The sequence below is a fragment of the Dipodomys ordii genome, unplaced genomic scaffold (assembly GCF_000151885.1).
Source record: "Dipodomys ordii isolate 6190 unplaced genomic scaffold, Dord_2.0 Scaffold51, whole genome shotgun sequence".
NCBI classification, from domain to species: domain Eukaryota; kingdom Metazoa; phylum Chordata; class Mammalia; order Rodentia; family Heteromyidae; genus Dipodomys; species Dipodomys ordii.
Window position 1 is genome coordinate 1472032 of NW_012267267.1, and position 25249 is coordinate 1497280.

Genomic DNA, 25249 nt, shown 5'->3' on the forward strand with positions numbered 1-25249 from the left:
GCCTCTCCCCTCCCGCACCCATCGCTCTGGGGCACCCGCTACTACGAAACCGCCCTCCCGGGCTCGCATCTCTGGGGGTCTCCACCCCGCACCCCGTCCGTGTATCGTCTTCTCCCCAGGCTGCACCTCATTCCCTCTCTGGTAGCTGCTGCTGCCCGTGTTGCCACGGGCCTGGGCCCCGCTCAGCTCCCCGGGTGCCGCCCCCGGCCGCGCCGCGCTCGGCCCGCCGCTCCCGGGCCGATCGGGTCCCGCAGCCCGCCGCCCCCGGCACCATGGCGTGCAGCCTCAAGGACGAGCTGCTGTGCTCCATCTGCCTGAGCATCTACCAGGACCCGGTGAGCCTGGGCTGCGAGCACTACTTCTGCCGCCGCTGCATCACGGAGCACTGGGTGCGGCAGGAGGCTCAGGGCGCCCGCGACTGTCCCGAGTGCCGGCGCACGTTCGCCGAGCCCGCGCTCGCGCCCAGCCTGAAGCTGGCCAACATCGTGGAGCGCTACAGCGCCTTCCCGCTGGACGCCATCCTCAGCGCGCGCCGCGCCGCGCGGCCCTGCCAGGCGCACGACAAGGTCAAGCTCTTCTGCCTCACCGACCGCGCGCTGCTCTGCTTCTTCTGCGACGAGCCCGCGCTGCACGAGCAGCACCAGGTTACCGGCATAGACGATGCCTTCGAGGAGCTGCAGGTGCGGGGCTGCACCGGGGGCGGGGCTGCACCGGGGGCGGGGCTCCGGCACGATCGTCCAGGGGCGGAGCCGCCGGCAGGGTCAGGGACCTATCAGACTTAATGTGACGAGGGGCGTGGTCGTGTTGACTGGGGGCGTGGTTTTGCCGACAGGGGCGTGGCCTCAGGCGGTGATGGGAGCCTGGCCCTGCCAGGGCGGTGATCGAGGAGACTGATGATATCGGAGCTAGATCAGTTTACTGGTTGAGGTCGGGTTAGGGACATCAGAGCTGGGCAAGGGCAGAGCCACTGTCAGTTTAGGTTACAAGGAGCTTAGTGGTGTAGCCAGGTTTGGGGGCGCGGTGGGGGAGGGCGGGACTTGGTCAGGTGTGCCTCAGGACCTAGAGGGAAGTCAGGTGTGATTGTGTTAGGCAGGTAAGAGTTAAGTGCTTAAGAGAAGGGTTAGAGTTAGGATCAGCCAACTGCTAATAATGCTGGTCTGGGTACCAAAGGTTAGCCCCAAGATGTATGAAGGATTAAGACTGGGGTGGAGTCGTCCATCTATAGCAAGACCCATTTGGATTTAAATCAGAGGAGAGGCTGTTGAAAGTGCATACGTTTCAAGCCTTGAAGAATAAGGCCCAATGGTGATTTGAGAAGGTGGAGGATGAATATCTAGGAGTCTCCGGGGGCTTTTCATTCTGCAATGAAAAGAGAAACCTAACTGCCTCTCACTCTAGTGCACTGTCCTGGAGTCCTAGACCTGCTTCAGGCGCTGTCTGTAACTCAGTGGAGCCACATGTCATGTAAACCTTGATACTTGTCATAGTCAGGACCATACCTTCTTACCCGGACTTTTCTGAGGCCAATCTGGCTGGAGCCTGTTATTCTGGATGCCTAAATTGTTGGTAAGAACTGGGACAACATTTGTTCCTATTCTCTCTTCTCCCACGAGAGCTCATTTGTCCACCTGTAGTGTCCCTTCCCCCACCCCCAACACCCTGTCCCACCTGTCTCGTCTCACCTGATATGGAGGCTTGCTTTGGTATATCCTTTGGAATTGGCTAGGTGGTTGTAGAGAAACCTGCCTCCCCTCTGAGGAGGATATATTCCTGAGTAGGGTTCAAGCCCTCCTCATTCCCATCTGCCTCTGCATCCTAGTGGCTTGTGGGGAAGCAGGACTCATTAGCTCTCGATGCACTGGGACTGAGGCTGCATCAGTCCTCACACTCCACCTCTCCTGGCAGCTGGCAACTGCTGGAGCTTAAGCTGTAGCCTCAGTCCTGGAAAATGACAGACTCGGAGCTGGCAAGACCTTGGAGATCATCTGGTACAACATTTACTTGACAGATGGGGAAACGGCAGGAGGGAGGAAGGAGAGGCCCAGAGCCTTGAAGCCAGAGGAAGCCAGATACTCAGCTGGAGTCTCCATATATCTTACCTCGGAGTTGGCCTAGAGCTTTTACATTTCTTTTACATCCTAGAGGCAGCAAAATGGGAAGACTGGGAACTCTGGCTTTGAACTCGGAAAGCTCTATCCTGGCTATGCTATTTACTGGCTGTTTGACCTTAGAAAAATGACTTGCTGTCTCTGAGCCTCAGGATCTTTATTGATAGCATTAACTCTTAATGGGGTTAGGATTAAATAAGAACTGAATTTAAGCACATTGGTGATTCAGTAAATGATAGCTATCACATGTTACATCATACCCTGCACTAATGACATTGGGACCAGGTAATTCTTTGTTCTGCAGGGTTCCCTGTACATTATAGGAAGATCAGTAGCATCCTTGGCCTCTACCCATTTAGTACCAGTAGCAACACCCTTCCTCCAAGTTATAACCAACCAGAGAAATGTCTCCAAATATCAACAGATGTCTTCTGAGGTCAAAATTGCTCCTGGTCAAGAACCTACACTAGTAAAAGCCCACTGGACTTCCAGATTCAGCTCAGTGTTACTTCTCTGTGCAGCTCTTGTCTTCCTTCCTCTGCCATGCACACTTGCTCTGTACTGCAGATTCTAGGGGTCTGATCTTGATATGCCACATGTCCTTGGTCAAGTGATGGTTTTGGTTTTTTGTTTTTATGTTTTGGTCAATAATGGGGCTTTAACTCTGGGCCTAGGCACTGTACTGAGCTCTTCAGCTCAAGACTAGTGCTGTACCACTTGAGCCATAGCACCACTTCAGTTTTTTTCTGGTGGTTTATTGGAGATAAAAGTCTCACAGACTTTTCTGCCTGGGCTGGCATTGAACCATGATCCTCAGATCTCAGCCTCCTGAGTAGGTAGGATTACAGGCGTGAGCCACCAGCACCAGTGATCTTTGCCAGTAATCACTAAGATCACTAAGCCAGTGGTCTTTGCTAAGCCTCTCGTTGTCATTTCTAACACTAGGCGAAACGACCTTCCTGGTCATAGGTCAAATATGTCTGGAATTGTGCCTGCTTTAAAAAATAGTTATTTCAGAAGTGAAGGTGTGTCTCAAGTGGTAGAGTACCATTCATGAGTGTAAAAGCCAAGCGAGAATGTGAGGCCCTGCGTTCAAGCTCACACACACACACACACACACACACACACACTTTTCTGATTATTAAATTTGCATAGGGAGTGGAGAAATATAATGTAAAAGTTAAAATTCCCCAATACTCCCACTATGGCTATAGTTACTGTATGTTTAGGTAGGAGTTGTATGTAACATGTGTGTATTAGTATCTTCCTCCCTGTTTCTATTGCTGCTGAACCCACAAAGCAAAGGGGAGGGAGAGGCTCTATCTCCAAAGGGTTTGAGGTTTCTCAACCCATGCCTGGGGCTGCAGTGAGACATTTGCTTGCATTGTCTTGTTGGACCTTCACTGACAGGCTCAGGAGCTATGAGATTTGTTTGGTCTTTTTTGATGGCGAATGACAGGGCCTAGACTTGAGGCTAGTCTGCTGAGCCACATAAAGCCTCTGGACAGTCCTCAAGGAATTGAGAGTGGGGATTTTGTCTCCTACCAGCCTGTCTTTGTCTCGAGAACACTCAGCACAATATCAGACCAGGAACACAGCCTGTTAGTACCAGCTGACACCCCAAGGGCAGGTGGCTGGGATGTCATCTTGGTCAGACGTGGCATCCGGTTCTCTGGCCATCTCAGGTTCCTGACCCCTGGAGAGGGGATCTGATTCGACTCCGCCACCCCCTCCAGGTCTCATGTAACCACTAGAGCCTTTCCCAAGGCCTCTTTCATGCCAATAAAGGCAGCAAGGAACAGGCCTTGGATGGGAGCCCTGACAAGTTGGACATAATGATCCAGAAAGCCCAAGGCAGCCCACGAGGAAAGAGTAGAGTTGGGAGTGGTGGGATTCAGATCTTGGCTCTGGATTCTTCCAGGCATGTAGAAGGCTCAGCCTTGTCCTCTCTCATTTCCCCAATCAGAGAAATGAGAGCCAGAAAAGACTGTGCATTTGCTATGTAGAGAGAGAAAGACAGCTGCTGTCTCCCCCAAGAGATGACAAGTGTGAAGGCACTCACGGGCAGGTCAGGGAGCCAGCGGGATTCTCTGAATCCTGGGAAGTGACTGTCACTTTTGTCAGGAAAGGACGAAGTCTATGAACACACAGCAGTCTTATGGGGTGAGGATGGCTGAAGGGTAGGGGCAGACCCAGAGCTGGCTCTTGACATCTCTGCCTCCCTCTTTGCAGGCCTCTTGGTAGTCAGGCAGGAATGTCCAGTTTGGCCAGGCTGGTTGTAGGCTATGGAATAGAAACTGGGGATTGAAGTTGGGGACCTTGAGATGATTATTTTCTAGGAGTAAAATGATCTGGTGACAATGGCCCAATAATAGCTCTAAAATGTAAGCTATGGAGGCACTTAACTACATGGCAGGTACTATGTGACAAGCATTTTTTAATCTTTGGAACAGCCCCTGTGCTCTGGGATGGATAAGGATTAGCACCATTCACTCAGATGATGACCTGAGGCTCACTGATCTCACTCTTAAGTAGGCAGAAGAGCTGGGACCCACTGGTTCTGTCTGGGAAGCCCCTCCTCCTCATTAGCACGCTAACATCTCAGGGCATCAGAAAAGGCATGAGTCATCTGGTTGACCCTCTACATATATTATAAATGGGGAGATTGACTCACCAAGCTATGCACCCACTCAGTCCAAGTTGATTTCACAGCATTATCACTAGCTCCTGACCCCCAGCTGTTACCTGACAAGACACTGATGATGGGTGAGGAAGATTTTGACAAGGGCTCTGACTTGGATTCAGAAGTTCACTTAAGAGGGCTGGGAAGGTGGCTAGTGGTAGAGTGCTTGCCTTGCATGCATGAGGCCCTGGATTCAACTCTTCAGCACCACATAAACAGAAAAAGCCAGAAGTGGCACTGTGACTCAAGTGGTAGAGTGCTCGCCTTGAGCTGAAGAGCTGAGGGACAGTGCCCAGGCCCACAGTTCAAGCCTCACAACTGACAAAAAAGAAAGAAAGAAAAGAAATTCACTTAAGAATTCTTTCCACCTTGAGTGCAAGCCCTACTGAGATCTGAGGATCACACTGTTCAGAGCCAGATCAGGCAAGAAAATCCATGAGACTCTTATTTCCACTTAACTACAGAAAGCTGGCAGTAGAACTGTGCTCAAACGTTGTAAAGCGCTAGCCTTGAGCATAAAGGCTCAGGGACAGTGCCCAGGTCTGGTCCTCCAAAAATAAATGCAGATAGTGGGAGGCCTTGGGCAAGGGGGCAGCTGGTATCACTAGTAGCAGGGATTGCACAGTCCCAAAGGATCCAGAGGCACAGTGGGAGATGAGGAGGTAGAAAAAGTCTACATCACATGTGTGGATTTCTGACATCACAGCCCAAGGGCCCCTCTCATCATTTGATAGTTAAGAGCTGAAAAAATGATGGCTTAAGATCGCAAAGCCACAATTCAAACCCAGGTATTCTTTTTTTTGGGTCCGGTCGTGGGGCCTGAACTCTGGGCCTGGGCACTGTCCCTCAGCTCTTCAGCTCAAGGCTAGCACTCTACCACTTGAGCCACAGCGCCACTTCCGGCTTTTTTCTTTTTGCGTATGTGGTGCTGAGGAATCGAACCCAGGGCCTCAGGCATGCAAGGCAAGCGCTCTACCACTGAGCCACCTTCTCAGCCCCTCAAACCCAGGTATTCTGACTCCAGAGCTCATGCTATCTCCATCGGAATAAGAAAAGTCCCTAAAGCCAGAGCTGAAATATCTTCTTCAGCAGCTTTGTCCCACTGGGCCAGAGAGTTAACTAAAAGTAGGCCAATCTGAGCCTTGGCCTTGGGAACATTTGAGTCCTGGCTTCTGGTCACTGCCCAGTCCGAGTCTCTTCAAACTGGTGGGAATGGCAGGGCCTTGCAAATGACAAATTTGTGTAACTGGGCTGGGAATATGGCTTAGTGGTACAGTGTTTGCCTAGCATGCATGAAGTCCTGAGTTCAATTCCTCAGTGCCGCATAAACGGAAAAAGCCAGAAATGGTGCTTTGGCTCAAGTAAGAGAGCACTAGCCTTGAACACAGAGAGGTTCAGAGACAGAGTCCAGGCCCAGAGTTCAAGCGCCAGAACTGGCAAAAACAACAACAACAACAACAAAAACAAACTGTGTCACTGTATGTTCATTGTGACTTACAGTCCTCTCTCTATCCTCACCCAGCTCTGATGGGACCAGCTCTTCCCAGCTGGGACTTGGGGTCTCTGCCACCTCTACCTCAGCCCAGTTCATTCCAGCTGGCCTTTCTAGCTAGTTACTCTACTCACCTGGCTCATACCTGGCTTGGGCAATCCCCAGCCTCTCCACTTCCTGCCCAATCAGTCTTCCCCACCTGAAATGGCCTGGCCTATGCTGGAGACTGAAGGAGTCCTGCCACCTGCCTTCCCCATTTTTCCATTGGAAGTAAAGCTCCATGTGTTCCCAGTTCACAGGCTTGGTTTGAATATACTTACGATAGAGTGACAATGACTTAGATAGATTGAACTCACTGTGTATAGCATGCGGGGTGAGAGAAGTCATCTGATGGTCACAGTCCTTTGGAGCCAGTGCTGTTGCAGATTTACTTATGTGGGGAAACTGAGGTCAAGGGTGAATGTCACAAGCATGACCCACTGGTGACAGGTACATCAGTTTCTAGGTAGACTGCTCTCCATGAGAATTGTTTTCTCTCACTATCAGAGTTTCTGCCTCCTCAACAAACTCATCAAATCCCAGGGTGACCAGCACAAAGCCTGATACCCAGTAAGTGCTCAGAAACCACTGCTGTGTTGAGTTCATTGACAGAGAGGCTGGGTAGTTTTAGGGTTACTCAGAGTCTTGCTTCCATCTCTTTCTAACTGTGTGGCCTCAGGCAGGCAAGCTGCCTAACTTCTCTGATCCTTAATTCCTCCATCCATGAGATGGACCTTGCTGTTTGTTGTCAGAACTAGGTGATGAGAGGCCTATGAAATTCAAACCCACAAACCAGGTCCACCTCCTCCCAGCCCCTATGATCCTGAGCCTCTGCCATGCTGTAGTTACAGAGGCCTGCCTCTGGGTTAGCTCTGTCACTTATGAGTTGATCAACAGGTTCCTGTTTCCTGTCCAACCTCACTGCTGGGAGTAGACTTTCCGGTTTGTTCTACACTGGTGAACTGGGTGGCCATAGGCCAATGACTCCCTTTCCTTGGACTTCTGTTTCCTGTCCTGGCAATTGGAGGATTAGAACAGATGGTCCCTCCTGTTCTTCCTGCTCTTGCAATTGAGGAGGCAGGGAGGGGCCCCTTGGACACATATGAAGTGTTGGAAGAGCCTCATACACATCAGGACTGCCCCATCTTCCAGGCATCTGTGTGTGCCAGTGTCTGTGTCCTAGGAGGCTAAAAACTTCCTGTGTCCTATCGCAACTCTGAAATGAAGTAATATACCTTTTGCAGGCGAGAGACTAGACACAGAGAGGTTGGGTGACATCCCAGGGACACAGTAGGTGGCCAGAGCTAGCCAAGTCCTCACCCAAATCTGTATGACCCAGCCTAGAAGGAGATCTGTGGGTGGAGGGTGATGCAGAACACAGATTGCCTCCTACGCTCTGTCCTGTGAGAGTGGCTTGCTGGGCTGCTACTCCTGTTTTCCTATCTTATCTGATTGCATTGACTGGCTCCACCCCCCCTACCCCCCCACCCCCGCCCCACCTTGCAGAGGGGAGCTTGGACCCAGCCCTGCCTGCCTCCTGCAAAGGCAGGTTCATTCTACCAAAGCAGGAGGTCAGGCTGTGCCTGGCCCTGTCCTAGGTACTGAGAGTGTGAAAATCTCTCAGACCTGGTCTCCGCCCTTATAAACTCAGGTCCTATTAGGAGAGATTAACAGGTAATCTTGAACTAAAATGTAAATAGCCCACAGCCGTGCAAAGTGGGCTTTCCACACAGGGGTATCTGAGGCAGCACTGGGAGTGGAGGAAATGGGGTCTCAGCAGAGTGGACTTTTAGTCTGGGTTTTAATATAGGTGAGTCCCACAGTAGAGAGAAAATAGGCATGTGAGCATGTGAGCAGAGCGCATGCAAAGGCAAAGGTGAACACTACAAGACACTTGGTGCTATCCAATAGAACGTTCTGGAACACTAGAAAGTTCTACATCTGCACTTACTGGTAATAGTAGCTGCTAGTCCCTGGTGACTATTGAGCACTTAAAATTAGGTCACTACTACTCAGGAACTGGTCTATTTTACTTCATTTTAAGTCATTGCAGTTTAAATAGCTGAATGGGTTCTTGGCAGCCATAATTGGACCTAGCAAAAGTTGGGGCAGGTGGTAGAAGATCTTGAATTGCCACCCTAAGGCCTTGTACCCTTCTCCCAGACAGTGGAAAGTCTGCAGAAAGACACCAGGGTTGGGGAGAAGCCTTTACACATTTGTTACTCCAGCTGCTATGTCAGGGGCTTAGAGCAGCAGGGAAAAGGCAAAGGCAGGAAGGAGGCTGTACCACAGTCCAGAAAAGGAGGTATGAAAACTGAACGAGGGGCCATTGTGTAGAGAAGAGATCATATTCCAAGTAAGATTGCTGATTGAGCTGACTTGGGGCAGGATGTGTGAAGGGTGAGTCCCTGCTTCTGGCTTGGATGGTGTTAGTAGGGTACCTACCCTTCACAGAGGTGGATAGCATGTTTCCTCAGTGAGGAGGAACAGGTCTGGGGTTCGCTAACACTGTCCAAACATTCACTTTCCTGTGTCTGTGTTCATGCCTTTCTCCTCAACTCATGCACACAACATGGCATTGTGGGTAAGGGTTTGTCCCTTATCCCTGTTCCCATCTCTGACACAGCACTATGCAGGCCCAAGGAGACCTCAGCACATTTTATGGAATGAGTGAAGGGAGGTCCTGGAGGAAGGGAACAGGCCAGTCCTCTCATTCACTTAGTCCAACATTAGGCAGAAATTTGTCAGGTCTCTTAGGTGCCAGAGCAGTGTAAGGCACAGTAGCATCCAGAACTGTTTCTCAGAAATACTGACAAAACTATCTGGTTGGCTGGGCCCTATAAGAACTCATCAGAACCCCAAATGGGCATTGTAGCACTTGGCCTGCCTTAGATATCTCCTCTCTGTCAGATGGAGTACCAAGCTGGACAGACTCAAGGCTGTCTGAGTGAAGTCATTCTGTACTCAGCCAAGAGAAAGGGATACATTAGAAATGACCTGACAAGTAGCTGGATTCCATGTGGATATCTTTCTCTGTCATAGAAAACAAGTCCATAGGAGAAGATCCAGGCTATAGTGTGCTGTGTTTGCTGCACCAGTTCCTGAGAGCTGCTTGTATACATCTCTTCCTGACTGTGCACCCAGTGACCTCACACTTGACAAATTGAGATTGCTTTGGCAGGAGCATTGACCCCATAGAAATTGGCAAACACTATCCTGCCTGCCTCCCTCCCCCTCCCTCTTTCTTTCCCTCCCTCTTCCTTTCCCACTTCCTCTCCATTTCTTTCTCTCCCTCCCTACCTCTCTCCTTTTTTTCTTTCTCCTTTCCTTCCTTTTCTCCCTATTCCTCTCCTCCTCCTCCTCTTCTTCCTCTTCTTCGTTCTCCTCCTTCATCATTTCTCCCCTTTTTTTTTTTAACCCAAAGAGCTAGATTTCTACATATCATTGAGCATATCAGTGGCTTAGCTCAGTTCCTTCCTCTTAATCTTCTGGCTTGTGACTTCCACATTTACATTTGTCTCATGACCTAAGATGGCTGCTAGAGTTCCAGCCATGACGTCAGTTTCTGTGTGCCTTCCTTCCCCACATCAGAGTGACATAGCCTAGCTTAGAGTTTCAGAGGGTCTAAGTAATGAACACAGACAGGGCTGACAGCAGTGCCTGTTCCAGGTGCGTGCTTAGGGAACGTGAGGGATGAGTCTAGCTATGAGCTATGGTGTATCATGGGTGGATCAGAGTTCTAAATGGGGAACCAGTGACTAACTAGGGGCAGAGTTGGGTAGTGTGTGTGCAGAGATTGTGTGGAGTTGGAGAGGCCAAAAGCCAGAGAGGAGACTGTTGCAAACGTCCAGATGAAAGTGAGCACGGATCCTAGAAATATTTAGGAAATGGACTGAACAGACCCTGGCGGTTGAACTGCATGGAGAAGGGGTGATACGGATAGGAGAGGGCAGGATCAGGCTTCCCGGATGAGCAGGGCTGGGCTCTCCATCACCGTGGATTCCCAGGTCAGGTGTGGCCTGTCCCCTGTGCTGACCTGTATGTGTTTTCAGAGGGAGCTGAAGGAACAGCTTCAGGCCCTACAGGACAGCGAACGGGAGCACACCGAGGCACTGCAGCTGCTCAAGCGACAGCTGGCCGAGACCAAGGTGAGCTGAGCCTGGCGGGGGCGGGGCCCCTGGGGGCGGAGCCATCTGGGACGGGAGGGGCGTGGCCACGGCGCCACCTGGAGACCTGACTTCCCGGTGAGTGCCATACCTGGCATGGGAGAAGTATGTCACAGATCTTAAATGAAAATAAAGAGGAAGACCCACCTCAGGTTGAAAGAAGGCGAGGATTTGAGTTTTGATGTCTGGATGCAGGATGAGTCTGTTTCTTCCAGTTTTGGATGGGAGATGGGATGGGGCCAGGGACCGTTTGGAAACCTGAAGGGCTTTTGCTCCCCTTATTAAGCACAGTGTCGCCCAAAGAGGCAACCATGAGCTTGTTCTGTCCAAGCCAAATCATCTCCCAGCCCTCTTATGTTTAGGCCATAGAGATACAGACTTGGAAAAACAGGGCAAGACCCTGCAGTATCTTGGATACAGTGATGGGGGTGGGGAGCTTTTTCTTTAATACTGTGGATTCTAATCTGGGCACTAATTGTGTGACTTCGGATAGACTGCATGATTTCCTGGACCCTTAGCCTTCCTTCTGTGCAGTGGAGACGGATGCAATCCAGGGCTGGATGGAGCCTGGAGGGTGGGAGTCCCACTTAGAACAGAGGAATTACACATAGTGTGGAGCATGGAGAGCAATTGGCTGGCTCTGTTCTTAAGCAGCTGGAGCAGAGCTGGGGACCTCCAGCCCCCAGAGGTCAGCCTAGGCCCTGGAGAAACCATTGGAAACCCAGATCTGTATCACAGCATGATCACCAACCCACTGTGAGGTCTCAGAGAGGTCATCCCACACATTTCTTCAGAGAACATTCCAGAGAGCCTTCAGGCAGGACCCTCAGTGGGCAACCAATGAGAAACAGGACTATAGCTTTATTGTGGCTCACAGCCTCAATTTCCCTGTGTAGTTGGTGACTTTGCACCTCTCTGGAGATGAGGAATAGCCTCTGAATGAGCAAGGATCTGCAGATCTTTCTCCACCCCACCCCACCCCTAGCAACATTTGCTTCCCTTTCCCACCCCCACATTTTTGTTTTTCTCCAGTGACCTCCTCCTGCCCTGCTTTCCTGTCCATCTGTCTGCCTCTGGGGGGTCTTGTGGGGCTCCCTCCTCCTCCCATTTCCCCCAGCTCTGCTTCCTGTCTGGACCAGTGTATTTATACAAGAAATGCTGATGGAGGTTTTGAGGCCATATTTCACCTGGGGCCTCACTGGTTTTCCTGTGGCGCCTGCCCTCCAGTGGTGGGGCCTGGGGGCCTGTCTGGACTCCCTCCTCTGGCTCTTATGTTTTCCTTGGTCGGCCCAGAAGGTGTCATGTTCTTGGCAGTGTTTTTTCTAAAAAAGCCACTCCAAACTCCGTATGTTGCAGGGATGTGGTGGGCCTGGCTGCTGGCTGTTTTTTTCAGCCAAGGCACCAAAAAGGTTTGGGGCAGTGTAGCTCCAGCCTAGAAAGTATTTACTGGACTGAGCTTTTCTCTGTGCTGAGATCTATGTTTTCCCTTTATTTTCACCTCTACAACAGCATCACCTTCATGACAGCACAGAGTCTAAGGGTCTACCACTTGAGCCACACCGTCACTTCTGCCTTTTTTGCTGGTCAATTAAAAAGTCTCACATGCTTTTTTTTTTTTTTTTTGCCCAGGTTGGCTTTGAATCTGGATACTCAAATCTCAAACCTTCTGAGTAGCTAAGATCACAAGTGTGAGCCACTGATGCCCAGCTTGGAACTGTTCTTTTTTTTGTTGGTCAGGGGACTTGAACTAGGGGGCCTGGGTACTGTCCCTTAGCTTTTCTGCTCAAACCTAGTGCTCTACCACTTTGAGCCACAGCACCACTTTTGGTTTACTGGTGGTTAATTGGAGATAAGAGTCTCACAGACTTTTCCTGCCTGGGCTAGCTTTGAACTGTGATCCTAAGATCTCAGCCTCTTGAGGAGCAAGGATTACAAGCATAAACCACCAATGTCTTCTCTCAGTTTTATCAGCAAGGACACACTGTTCCTCTTTCCCTCTAGACTTACTCCGCAGCTCCTGAGCCACAGCCCCATGCGAGGCCCTGGGATGGAGCCCAGGGGCCAGGGCTGAGGAAGATACTATTCCTGCCCAGGAGAGGCAGGACAATACAGTAAGAGAGTATTAAGACAGGCCCCGGGAACAGCTTAACTTCCCTAAAGGTAACTCAGAAGGGAGCTTCCAAGCTGAGTTTCAGATGAGGAATTGTCCCCAAGATGGGGCAAACCAAGATTTTCCATCTGCAAGGGGTGGCCATTGGATGAATGCTGCTTCACCATAGGCTAGGAGGAGCCAGATTGGTGATGTAGGACCCACAGGCCTGTGGAGGTCAGTTTCAGAGTGTGGGGAAGGGAGGCAGACCTCCATCCTTCCTGTTAGCAGTGGCCTCAGCCCTCCCTGGGTGAGGGGCCCTGGGAGGCTGTGGTTGCCTGGCTGTCTCTCTCCAGCTTCTCCTCCACCCCCTCTTTGTCTGCCTGGCCGGCTGGGTGGGCATGCGCAGGGAGGCTGGCCCTCTGCCAGCAGCTTTTCCTGCAGGCCAGCAGCCACCACGGGAGGGAACAGGCCCTAATTGAGCCTTTGTGGAGCCTCCTGCAGAGCCCTGGGCACTGAACACAGTGGGGTGTCTGACTCCATGAACTGCCAGCCAGAAGCCTGCAAAGTGAAATTGCAGAGGCAGGCCCCACATGCTGCCGTATCCTATGTCGCCTGCCTCTCAGCTTTCCTCAGGCTGTGCCCTTTGCCCGTCATCCACCCACAAGGGACACTGTCCACTCTCATAGATGTCCTGTTCAAAGCCATGAAGACTCCCCAGGGTGTATGTTAGAATTCATCCCTTTGCTATACCCAGGCTCTGTCTCTCAGCTGACGGACACCCCCTCACTTGTCCTCAGTGAACTCCTGCCATCCGTGGCCTTTTTTTTTTTTTTTGTCGGTTGTGGGGGCTGAACTCTTGAACTCTGGGCCTGGGCGCTGTCCCTCAGCTCTTCAGCTCAAGGCTAGTAACTTCCACTTGAGCTACAGTGCCACTTCTGGCTTTTTTTCTGCTTAGGTGGTGCTGAGGAATCAAACCCACGGCCTCATGCATGCGAGGCAAGCACCCTACCTCTGAGCCACCTTCCCAGCCTTTTTTTTTTTTTTTTCAATCTGAGACCAGGACTCAAACTTAATACCTGACATTTTTGGTCATTGGCTAGCGCTCTAACAGTTGAACCACACCTCCAAACCCTTCCCTGTCATTTTTGCTACCCATGTCACAGATAGGAAAATAAAGATTCATAGAGCTTAGGCTACTGATGTTGCCATAGCTAGAGACCCAGAGCTGGAGCTCTTCCCAGGCTGCAGGAAACCAAACCCTGTGTCTTTCACTCTTCATCCTCCTGGGCCTGGGCTGCATGGTGACCACAAGCAGAGAACCATGCAGGTACATGCTGGCCTTTCTGACAACAGACCACTCTAGTCTTTGATCTTTAGCTTAGAGTCTAAGATCTCAGGACAAGGTAAGTTTTGTCCAGTACCTTGTTACTTTATGAAGCTCTCTGACTTTCATGAACTTGTTTTCTCTTGAGCCAAAGGTGAAAAATAAAGATTTCACTTAGCTGGGCCTATAATCCTAGCTATTCAAGAAGCTGAGATCATAAGGATTGCAGCTTAAAGCCAGTCTGAGCAGGAAAGTCTGTGAGACTCTTTTTTTTTTTTTTGGTTGGTCATGGGGCTTGAACTCTGGGCCTGAGTGCTGTCCCTCATCTCGTCAGCTCAAGGCAAGTGCTCCACCGCTTGAGCCACAGCACTACTTCTGGTTTTCTGGTGGTTTATTGGAGATAAGAGTCTCATGAACTTTCCTGACCGGGTTGGCTTTGAACCTCGATCCTCAGATCTCAGCCTTCTGAGTAGGTAGGATTACAGGCGTGAGCCATCGGAGCCTGGCTTCTGTGAGACTCTTATCTCCATTTAACCACCAAAGCTGCAAGTGGATCTATGACTCAAGTGGTAGAACACAGTGCTGAACAGAAAAAGAGATAGTGCCCAGGCCCTGATTTCCAAGCCCCAGTACTGGTGTACATGTGCATGCATACATGTGTGCAAGCACTCGCACATACACACACACACCCATTCTGTCCCTAGACTGAATACATCCTCTCTCATGCATCTTCTCTATACCTCTTCCCTGCCCAGCTGAGCTTCCCATCTCTGCCTCCTCAGCCTTCTTGTCTCTTCTAGACCATTTCATTCATTTCCTAATGGACTTCATGGAACTATATGCCGTCCCTACTTGTGATTGTGCCACCATCCACTCATGTCTTCTTCCCCACCTTACCTCTGCTGATTGAGGCTCTTGGCTTCCCGTTGTTACTGGAGACTAACATGGTAGGGTTTGTGCTAAGCCCTACTTGTACCTGTGTCCCATGCATAACCCCTGGTGATTGTCTCCCCACAGTCTTCCACTAAGAGCCTGCGGACCACCATTGGCGAGGCCTTCGAACGCCTGCACCGGCTATTGCGAGAGCGGCAGAAGGCCATGCTGGAGGAACTGGAGGCTGACACGGCCCGCACACTGACTGACATAGAGCAGAAGGTCCAGCGGTACAGCCAGCAGCTACGGAAGGTGCAGGAGGGCACCCAGATCCTGCAGGAGCGGCTGGCTGAGACAGACCGGCACACCTTTCTGGCAGGGGTAGCCTCCTTGTCTGAGCGGTAAGTGCCACCTGCTGCCTCTCCCAGCCCATGCAAAGAAATTGGGATGTGGGGGCTGGGAAGGTGGCTCAGTGGTAGAGCACTTGCCTTGCATGCATGAGGCCCTGGGTTTGATTCCTCAGCACTACATAAGCAAAAGAAAAAAGAAAAAAAAGCTGGAAGTGGCACTGTGCCTCAAGTGGTAGAGCGCTAGCCTTGAGCTGAAGAGCTGAGGGACAGCGCCCAGGCCCAGAGTTCAGACCCCATGACCGGGCCCCCCCCAAAAAAAAAGAAATTGGGATGTGGGCAGTTGTGGGCAGTGGGGTGTGTCAGTGGAGAGCCATTTATTCATTCCTTCATCAGTCATTTATGGGATATCTGCTTTGAGCCAGAGTCTGTGTTGAAAGCTTTATTTATTTATATTATTCTCTGTATATTGTATGCTGTTGGTATTCTATAGGATAAGTAATTTGATTGTATTTATAATCTTATAGTGTATTATGTGTATTATATTTATATTACATACAATTAGGTTGATATAGTATTCTATAATAATAGAATAATATATAATAATACAGTAATAGTGATGTGTTCTAATAACTTTCTTAGCGGTAGTTACCACTGTCAACCCCATTTCATGCATGTGGAAACTGAGCTTCGAGATACCACATCAGGAGGCCAAGGTCCTTCAACAAGGTGACTGAGCAGGAATCAAAGGTTTCACACACACACACACACACACCCCAAAATCATGAGTTTGGTGTTGGCCATGAGTCAAGCCCCATGGTAAGCTTTTTTTTTTTTTTTTTTTTTTTGGTTGTGGGGCCTGAACTCTGGGCCTGGGTGCTGTCCTTCAGCTCAAGGCTAGCGCTCTACCACTTGAGCCACAGCGCCACTTCTGGCTTTTTTCTTTTTGCTTATGTGGTGCTGAGGAATCGAACCCAGGGCCTTATTCATGCAAGGCAAGCACTTTACCACTAAGTCCCCTTCCCAGCCCCTGTGGTAAGCATTCAATGTATATTACACCATGGAATCTGTACAGCAAGCCTAGAAGGCAGGTGCTAGCCTAGTGCCCACTTGAAAGATGTGAAGACTGAGGGTAATGGCTGGAGGGGTCAGAGATGGTACCAGCAGACACTGGCATCTGAATCTGTGGATGTCTCACTAGTGACCTCACCCGTTGTCAGCCACCCCCAAAGTGGCCCCAGGGCCCCAGAGTGTGGGAGGAATCCAGGCCTTAATGAACCATCTCTCTGCTGTCCTTTCAGACTCAAGGGGAAAATCCACGAGACCAACCTGACCTACGAAGACTTCCCAACCTCTAAATACACAGGCCCCCTGCAGTACACCATCTGGAAGTCTCTGTTCCAGGACATCCATCCAGGTGAAACACTCCCTGCTATCCCTAAGAGGGCCCAGAAAAACGTATGAATTACTATGGGCTGGTCAGGATAGGCAAGGTTGGAATATGAGCGAAGTGCCTTGCCTTTGTCCTAGGGTCTGTTCTGGGCATCCACACAACCCCCCTGCTCAGCAAATCCCATCCTATGAGACAGGTTCTATTAGAAAACCCATCCTCCAGATAGAAATACAGATGTTCTTCCACTGCTACCAGCTGGGGTTGGGGGGACAGCCGGGGAGCTTCTGAGGGGCTCACTGGCTTCCTGAGGTCACACAGCAGTCAGAGTTCTTACCCCTCCCTGGATTCATTTTCACTCTACAAATAGTATTAGAACCCCGTAGAGGAGTCAAAGGGGACAAGCCAGTAGATTCAAGTCTAGTGGGACAGGATAATGACAAGGGACTTACATGTGCCATGGAAGCCCAGAGGGAACAAGAGGCAAAAAGCAGGACAGGGAGGGGCCAGCGAAGCTCCGAATGATGCTTGAACTAGGAGCTGGAAGCTTGAGGGATGGATCTGGGGCTGGGGCATGGAGGATCCCAAGATGTTCATAATTGAGCCCGTGGAGGAACAGCAAGAGCCTGTGGCCATCACTGAGGGTATAAAAGCTGATGCCCCCATGGATGCCAGGCCTCTTCTGATAGGTGGCTCCTACTGTGATTGATGTGAAAGGAAGTCTCTGGTTCTGGACCTTTGTTGACAAAGGGAGCAAGGGATGGGGAAGAGCCCATTTCCTGGCAGACTGGGTGGTGGTTCTAGGCTGTTGTCTAGGATTGGTTGCTCGGTGTTCCCATCCTGAGGAGTCCTACATGAGCCCAGTAGGATGAGGGCCATGCGTGGGAAAGCAGCAATAAGCCAGGGAGGCAAGAATCCAGGCTCCCCTTCTCTTCTCAGCCTGGGCCCCAGGAACACCCCCCCCCAAAAAAGCAGATAGTCTAGGAGCTCTCTATCTTAATTGCCATCTGCTTCATCCCAGCTCAGAGAGGCAGTCTAGGGACCTCAACCTGGCATTCAAAGTTCCTCTAAGACCTGGGCCTTGCGAACGTCTCATCCTCCATCTGTATCACACTGGCTCCATTGAGCCATCTTAAGGTTATAAGTGGGCTGTGATCTTTTTCCATGCTTTTGCGTGTTCTGTTCTCTTTGCCTGGGGCTTTCTCCATCATTCTCAGTCTTACTGGCCAATTTTTATTCAACTTTATCTTTTTAGGTGTATGTGCTGCTGGTCTTGAACTTAGGGCCTGAGTCCCTTAGCTTTTTTACTCAAGGCTGGTGCTCTACTATTTGAGACATAGCTCTACTTCCAGCTCTTTGGTGGTTAATTGGAGAAAAAGAGTCTCAGACTTTCCTGCTCAGGTTGGTTTCAAAATACGATCCTCAGATCTCAGCCTTCTGAATAGCTAGGATTATATGTGTGAGCCTCTGGCATCCAGCTGCCTTTTAGTTTTTAATCAGCTCCTCTGAGAAGCTTTTCTAGATTTGGGGGCTTGCTCTTTTGTTGTTGTCTGTTTCTGTCCTTTTCTTTGTCTCTCTGCTGCTCTGTCTCTAAACTGTGAGCTCTAAGCAATTATCAGTAACTGGGTCTGACTCAGCCTTACCATCCAGCACAGTCAAGGTTGGTTGATGAATGAAGAGTGGATTCAAGTCTAGCTTCTGCTTCTAGAATAGTGCCTAACGTGGAATATGCTCAATGAATGATGGTGAAGTTGATTCCCATTCCACACAGCCTTGGACAGCCCTTCCACCTCAGAGCCTCAGTTTCTTCCTCTGAGTAAGAGATGCCGGTTCCTTTTCACCTCCCTCATCAGTGAGCAAACTGATAGGGAACTTGCTGATGTCTGCCTCAGCAACTCTGTCTGCCTCAGCACTGCTGCCTTTGGAGCCCTTGAGGTCCCTGACCTGCATAGAGCAGGGCCTCTTGCCTCATTTCACCAAATCCAAGTGTCGTGACATCTCCCAGTGTCCCTTGTGAAACAAACTTGAGACCATCCATGCCCCAGGAAATGCTGCCTGCCAAAGGGCCGAGGGAGCACAGGGTATGCCCCCAAACACCCTGCTCAGAGCAGAGGCCCCTGGGACATCAGATTGCTGGGCCCTCTGACTGGGCCCCTTCCTTTGTCTGTGGGGCCTGTAAAGTCACTCTGGCTCCTCTGCCAGCACCAGATGGGAGGGGTACCCCTGGGACCCAGCCTGTGGCTTATAAAAGCTTCCTGTCCCCTCCCCCCATAGCGCAAAGCTTCCTACTGGATTGCTTATAAACTCCACTGAGCACCTGTCCTGTTCTCCATCAGCATCATCCCCTTGCCCCCCCCAACCCTCCTCCCACTGCCATCCTTCTGCCTACCTGGCCTGATTACCCAGCTCCCAGACACTAATCCCTGCCATGGGCCAGCCTGCCCATTGTCCCAAGGACACCTGACACTGCTTCTCCTGCCACTCCTCTCCCTGCCCATCTGGATCCAATCATGGCTGACTCCCAGCCTGCCCTCCTGATCCAAGGCAAAGTGCCCCAGGCTGAGCCTCAGTTTCCTCATCTGTGCAACAGGGATAGTCCCATTTATTTCCCAGGGTAGGGATGGAAACAAATGAATTTATACATTTGTGATAATAATCCTGTAACTGAGTAAACACTTGCTACTGGTTATTCTTCTCCTGAATCATCGGATGTTCCCCTAGTCTTGCTGAACAGACTTTCTGGGACCACAGGATAGACAGAACATGATGTAAGAAGACTTAGCTCAGGTTCCAACTTTGGTCCTCAGTTCATGGAGCAGCTTGAGCAAGTCCCTGAACTCAGAGAGCCTCTGTTTCTCCCTCAAAAACAAAATAATAAGTGCAGTAATTTGTGCCCCTCAGGATTGCAATGGTGGTCCTCCTCACTAGGGGGGTGTGGAACTGTATGATGTTCCTGCCAGGCAGCTGAGGTCTGACAAAGTGGAAGGACTCAGGGAACAGACTTTGGGAAGGCCTGGGGAGAGAAGCTGCACATTTCCTGTACAGTTAGGCCCCTGCTGCCCCTGCCCCCCGCTGTCCTTGAGAACAAAGAAACACAAGCCACTTGCTGCCAAGTAGTGGGTACTGTGTTGTGCTCTGAGAGGGCTCTTTCTGCTGCCTGGGTGGTGGTTGGGACAGAGAAATAAACACATCCTAAGGTCCCCACAGCTCTTATTCTTTCTGCCTTGTGGCCGGAGGTCTCAGGCTTCAAGAAAGGACATGCCTGGAGAACAGACAGGCCACCTCACACCGGACCTTTGTATTTATGAATTCAGAGTCCCACAACTTGGAAATGAGTTCTGGCCTAGACAATGATGAGCCCAGGGGAGTGCCTTGGTTTCATAAGGTCAATTGCGTCTACTGGGGGTGAATCAGGTCTGAAGGTTGTTATTCTTGCCAGATTTAGGGAGGGAAAAAGGAGATATGAGAAAATGGACCCGCTGATAATGATAAGGTGGGAGATCAGGTTCCAGACTAACCCTTGAGGTTGTAGGAGTTCCCTGAGAGCCAGGCTACACACGTCTTACAATAATTCTAGCCTGGTGCCCAGGCTCATGCCTGCAATCCTCGCTACTCAGGAGGCTGAGATCTGAGGATCGCAGTTCAAAGCAGCCTGGGCTGGAATATCCATGAAACTCTTTATCTCCAATAAACCACTCAGAAAACCAGAAGTGGTGCTCTGGCTCAATCGGTAGAGCACTAGCCTTGAGCTGAAGAGCTCAGGGACAGTGTGCAGGCCCAGAGTTCAACACCGACGACCAACCAAAAAAAAAAAAGAATTCTAGCCCCCCATCCTTAGGAGACTAGCCCCTGGGGATTTAGGGCTGTGATGGGTCACAAAAGGCCCTACCCTGCTTCACTTGCAGGACTGGTATAGTCAGGTTCCCTGTTTACCTGATCACTGCCTTCTAGAATTTTCCCCACTGCTCAGTGACTCCAGAAGTGGCCCATACTGCCCAACAATGGCTTAGGAGTCTGAGGCTTGTCTTCATGCTTTCTTGCCAGTCTCCCTGTGGTCCTTCCATTCTAAACTTCAAGGTTTGTGTGTTGTAACATCCTGGGCACCTGGGATGCAAGTCACATTCTCCCCAGCACTGAGAACTGCTCCTGCTTTTGCCCCTCCCCTCTCCGTTTGCCTCTACCTCTGCCTCATTAGGGGATCCTCTCCATGGTCTCTGTCTCTATCTCTGTCCCTGTCCCTCTCTCCCTCCCCCCTTACACACACACACACACACACACACACACAAACCTCTCCCCACCCATGGGAATTCCCCACAATGCCTTGGGCCAGGAGCCTTCTGATGCTCACCAGATGCACTGTTACCAGTCAGACCACAGGCAATTCATCCTTGGACTCAGTCTTTTTCTCTAGGCTCCTTCTTTTGTGTCCCTTTATTCCCAGGGCTGGTTGTATCCTTACAGCCCTCTGAGTTCTAAGAGCAGGAGGAAAAAAGTATGAAATGCAAGGCTAAATTTACTACTCCTGACAGGAAGAGGGGGATCTATCAGTCACCAGCTTGTTGTTAGTGTATGTAGGAATAGAAGCACAAGTCAGGAACTGGTTGCTGCTCCCTGTTGGGACAGTCCATCATACAGGTATTTGGAGAGCCACATCCCAGCCTGTGTCCTCATATTCCCACTCCCACAAATACGAAAGAACAGAGCTCTAGATGGAGAAGTCCTTCACCCTGAGGAACTGTGGCATGAGCCCTTCTGTCCACTTCTTCCCTCTCCAGCTCAGGGCTGGAAATAGCTACTCCAGGCTACAGACATTGAAGCCCAGGATTCCCTCTACTGCTCTGGCTGGTCATCAGAATAAAGAGGAAGTGTAAACAGAGATCTTGATAAGGGTTCTTGAGATGTTAGGATCAGACCTTTTAATCCAGAATGGCCAGCCCACAGGCAGGTGACCCAGGCTGTACCTCTTCCCAACATCAAAGGATCAACTTATATCAGTAAGCATTTCTGGAGGGCCTGCCCCATGCTGGCCAATGGACACACACAGATTGTTTACTTCCACAATGCTTGCACTCCTGGTGCAAATGAAGTAAGAGGTGAGCACAAGAGATGATGTCCCATGCCAGGAAAGGAGCAAGACCAAGAAAGCTCAGGAATTCAGGGGGGCATGCCTGCTGAGCAGCACAGTCCTTTTTGAATTGAGCCTTGTGGGGTAATCACAATAGCAGAGAGGAGTTAGGGGAATAGTATGAGCAACGGCTTTGGGGCCTGAGTGGGGTGGGGCTGGTAGAAGGCCCTGGGGCCAGATTGCTTGTGGCTCTGCTGGGTGTTGGTTGACTTAAGATCAGTCATGTTTCCTTCCCTGTGTCTTGGTTTTCCTTTCTATCAAGTGGAAGAGTTGACTGGGAATTAGTAATTTTCAGCTCTTCCAGACACATTGTATACTTCTCATTACAAAGAATTTGTAATGTCTCAAAGATGATACAATCATTGCACAGATATATATATATATATAGTTACATGTATATATATACATTTATATGCTGTAATGATAATGTAAAGGAGAAATAGAAGGAAATTATTATTTTTAATATTGTGTGTCACTGTGTAGAAACTCACTCAGAACCACCCTGGGAAATGTAACGGTGCTGCCAGGTGCTCATATTATAGGTCAAACACTATTCTACCTCATGTGCCACCCATACAGGGACATGGTCTCATTCACACAGATGTTGCCCTGGGAGATGTATTTACCATGAAGGCAGACAGTCCTTAATGAAATTGTAAACCAAAACCAAAAGAAAAGAAAACAAAGAAATTCAGCCTTCCTCCAGCATGGTAGTTGCATTGCAGATGCTCAGTGTATATTAAAACTGAAAACTTATTTCACATTTATAAAGGAAATGGAATTAAGTTATAGTTTCAGGTCATTATAAGAAAGCTTTCATCCACATGACGTTTGGACATCACTGGTAAGCTGGACAGTGAGCTAGTCCTTCAGTAGCACTGTCCTGTGTATTCTCACACAGGGTCTTTGGCATCCCTGGGTCCCAACTGTGTCAAGAATAAACCTAAACACCTTTGCAGATTTCCAAATCAACCTCTAGGGGTCAGTAGCATCTGAATAATCTATGTTCTCTTCAGCTCTGAAATTCCCGAATTCCAGACCTTCCACATCTGTAAAATGACCATTCTGCACCTTTTCCATGCAGTGACCACACAGCCAGGTTCCTGCTTGCCTGCAGCTGAGAGCAAAGCTAGCAGACTTTAACCAATACCCTTTCCATTTTACAGGGTGGGACGATGAGACCTAGAGGGGTCAGGCTTCTATTCAGGGCCATGTGGTATGTCAGAGACCTTCCTGGAAGCATACCTCACAACCCTTCCCTGGAGGAGGCACTATTGTGTTCTCTCTACTGATGTGTTCATTCTCCACACCCCACAGTGCCTGCTGCCCTGACCCTGGATCCAGGTACTGCCCACCAGCGCCTGATCCTGTCTGATGACTGCACCATCGTGGCTTATGGGAACCTACACCCACAGCCGCTACAGGACTCACCAAAGCGCTTCGACGTGGAGGTGTCGGTGCTTGGTTCCGAGGCTTTCAGTAGTGGTGTCCACTACTGGGAGGTGGTGGTGGCAGAGAAGACCCAGTGGGTGATTGGGCTGGCACACGAAGCTGCCAGTCGCAAGGGCAGCATCCAGATTCAGCCAAGCCGTGGCTTCTACTGCATCGTCATGCATGATGGCAACCAGTACAGCGCCTGCACAGAGCCCTGGACACGGCTCAACGTCCGGGACAAGCTTGACAAGGTGGGTGTCTTTCTGGACTATGACCAGGGCCTGCTCATCTTCTATAATGCCGATGACATGTCCTGGCTCTACACCTTCCGTGAGAAGTTCCCTGGTAAGCTCTGCTCCTACTTCAGCCCTGGCCAGAGCCACGCCAATGGCAAGAATGTCCAGCCGTTGCGGATCAACACTGTACGCATCTAGTCCAGGCTCAGAAGAGGACCAAAGCCTCCTGGGGCCACTACCACTAGCAAGAGCCCTTCCTAGAAGATGGGAGGCCTGGACTTGAGCCTACCACAGCCACTCTGAGACCTCAAGCTGGTGATTCACCCTCCAGCTGCCTCGTCCTGTCTTGTGACATGGAGATGGTATTCCATGTTTCTTAAACTCTCTCCCAGCATTGATGTTTTGTTGTCCTGACCTTGACATGGCCTCTCAGGGCAGCCTCTGCCCACCCTCATCCCCTGAGGACTCCTTCCCTCTGCCTCCCTCCTGTCCAGCTGCCTGGCCTTGGGATGTTTATCAAATGTGGCCAATAGTTGGCAGCCTAAAATCCTCTTATGCTCATGGTCTAAAACTTGACTCTAAGTCTTGACCCCAGTCTACAGTGGACATGGGCAATAGCTGATCCTAGGGTTGCTTAAGAATACCTTCTGCCTACCTTGTATGAAGAGCTTGTGGTTCCTCTTTTCCCATGGTCTGAAAGTCTGAGATGGCAATGCTGCTTCTGGAAGGCACCCACATGTGAGCCCACATGTTAAGCTACCATGTCACTTTCCTGTCCACCACCTAACGGCAGGTTAAGGGCTTCCCAGAGGCTGAAATAGAGGCCATTAATTAAAGACACCTGAAGCACATGCCATCATGGAATGATCAGTGTCCCCAGCAGCTCTGGACAAGGGCCCTCACCAGCCAGTCTCTGTGACCTGCTAGGAAGCAGAGTGACCACTAGGAGCAGCTGTTGGAGAGACTGTAGGCTGGAATGCTTTTCAGACTTGGCATCTCTCTCGCTTAGAACCCTACTGCAGAAACAAGAGCCACTTTAAGCTGGCTTAATTAGACAAGGATTTATTGCCAGGCCCCTGGTGGCTTGCAAAATTACTCAAAGGGCTGAAGAAGCAGTCTTTGCTGAATGTCCAGAACAATTTCCAGCTGCCAGATTTACTGGGTCTATCATGACCAGGAAAGCTGCTCCCGTCTGTGGGAAGCCACTGACTGGAGAATTGCGCTCCCACTGCCACTGTCCCCACCAGTAAGTGGTTGTTCTGAAGCCTGCCTTTCTCCACTTAACTCAGGTCCCAAATACACATATCCACAGGGAATTCTGTTGGTGGAAACTTGAGTCAGAACCCCATCCTTAGCTGCAAAGGAATCTGGGAAAGGTAGTTTTCTTCTTTGCAGCCTCAGCCATACTAAAACAGGTGGCCACTGAACAAGTCCATCTGCACCTTTTGTCACAGCATACGACCATGAAGAACAAAGAAGAGTCCACCTTGAGGTATTGGTTTTAAGGCGCACAGCCTGGAGGTGTACTGCTGTGACTAAAGGAACCCAAAGGTTTGATCACAGAATGATCAAAGTCCTCAGCAACTTCTAGACAAGGGCCCTCATCAGCCAGGCGTCTGGAACCTTCTAGGATGCAGAGAGGCTGGCAACTAGAGGTGAAAGTTCCAAAAGTAAGCCTGCAAGATCAAGACAAAATGTCTCCTCAGCCTTGGCTTCTCTAATCCTTGGGCTTCAGTTCTGTACTGGGGGGTGCCTGAACACACCCATCTTAAAAATGCCAGAAGAGCTAAGCTTGACTCTACTGCCACTCACTGGGGCCTCCTATGAGCAAGAGAGCCCTATCCCTCCTCAACTCCCAGAATCTGGGCCAGCTCCACCAGTATTTTTATTTAAACATTGTCCATTTTGTGAGCTATGGTCAATTTTTATTAAAGTTATAG

At 50.3% G+C, this 25249-nt stretch overlaps 1 protein-coding gene across 1 annotated transcript; it reads left to right on the forward strand.

The window, feature by feature from the left end:
* Trim62 (tripartite motif containing 62) lies at nt 1-25249 on the forward strand. The gene is made up of 5 exons (XM_013020518.1): nt 1-680; nt 10375-10470; nt 14922-15178; nt 16426-16541; nt 22957-25249. The coding sequence occupies exons 1-5, from the start codon at nt 273-275 to the stop codon at nt 23505-23507; spliced, it is 1428 nt and encodes a 475-aa protein (XP_012875972.1). The 5' UTR covers nt 1-272; the 3' UTR covers nt 23508-25249.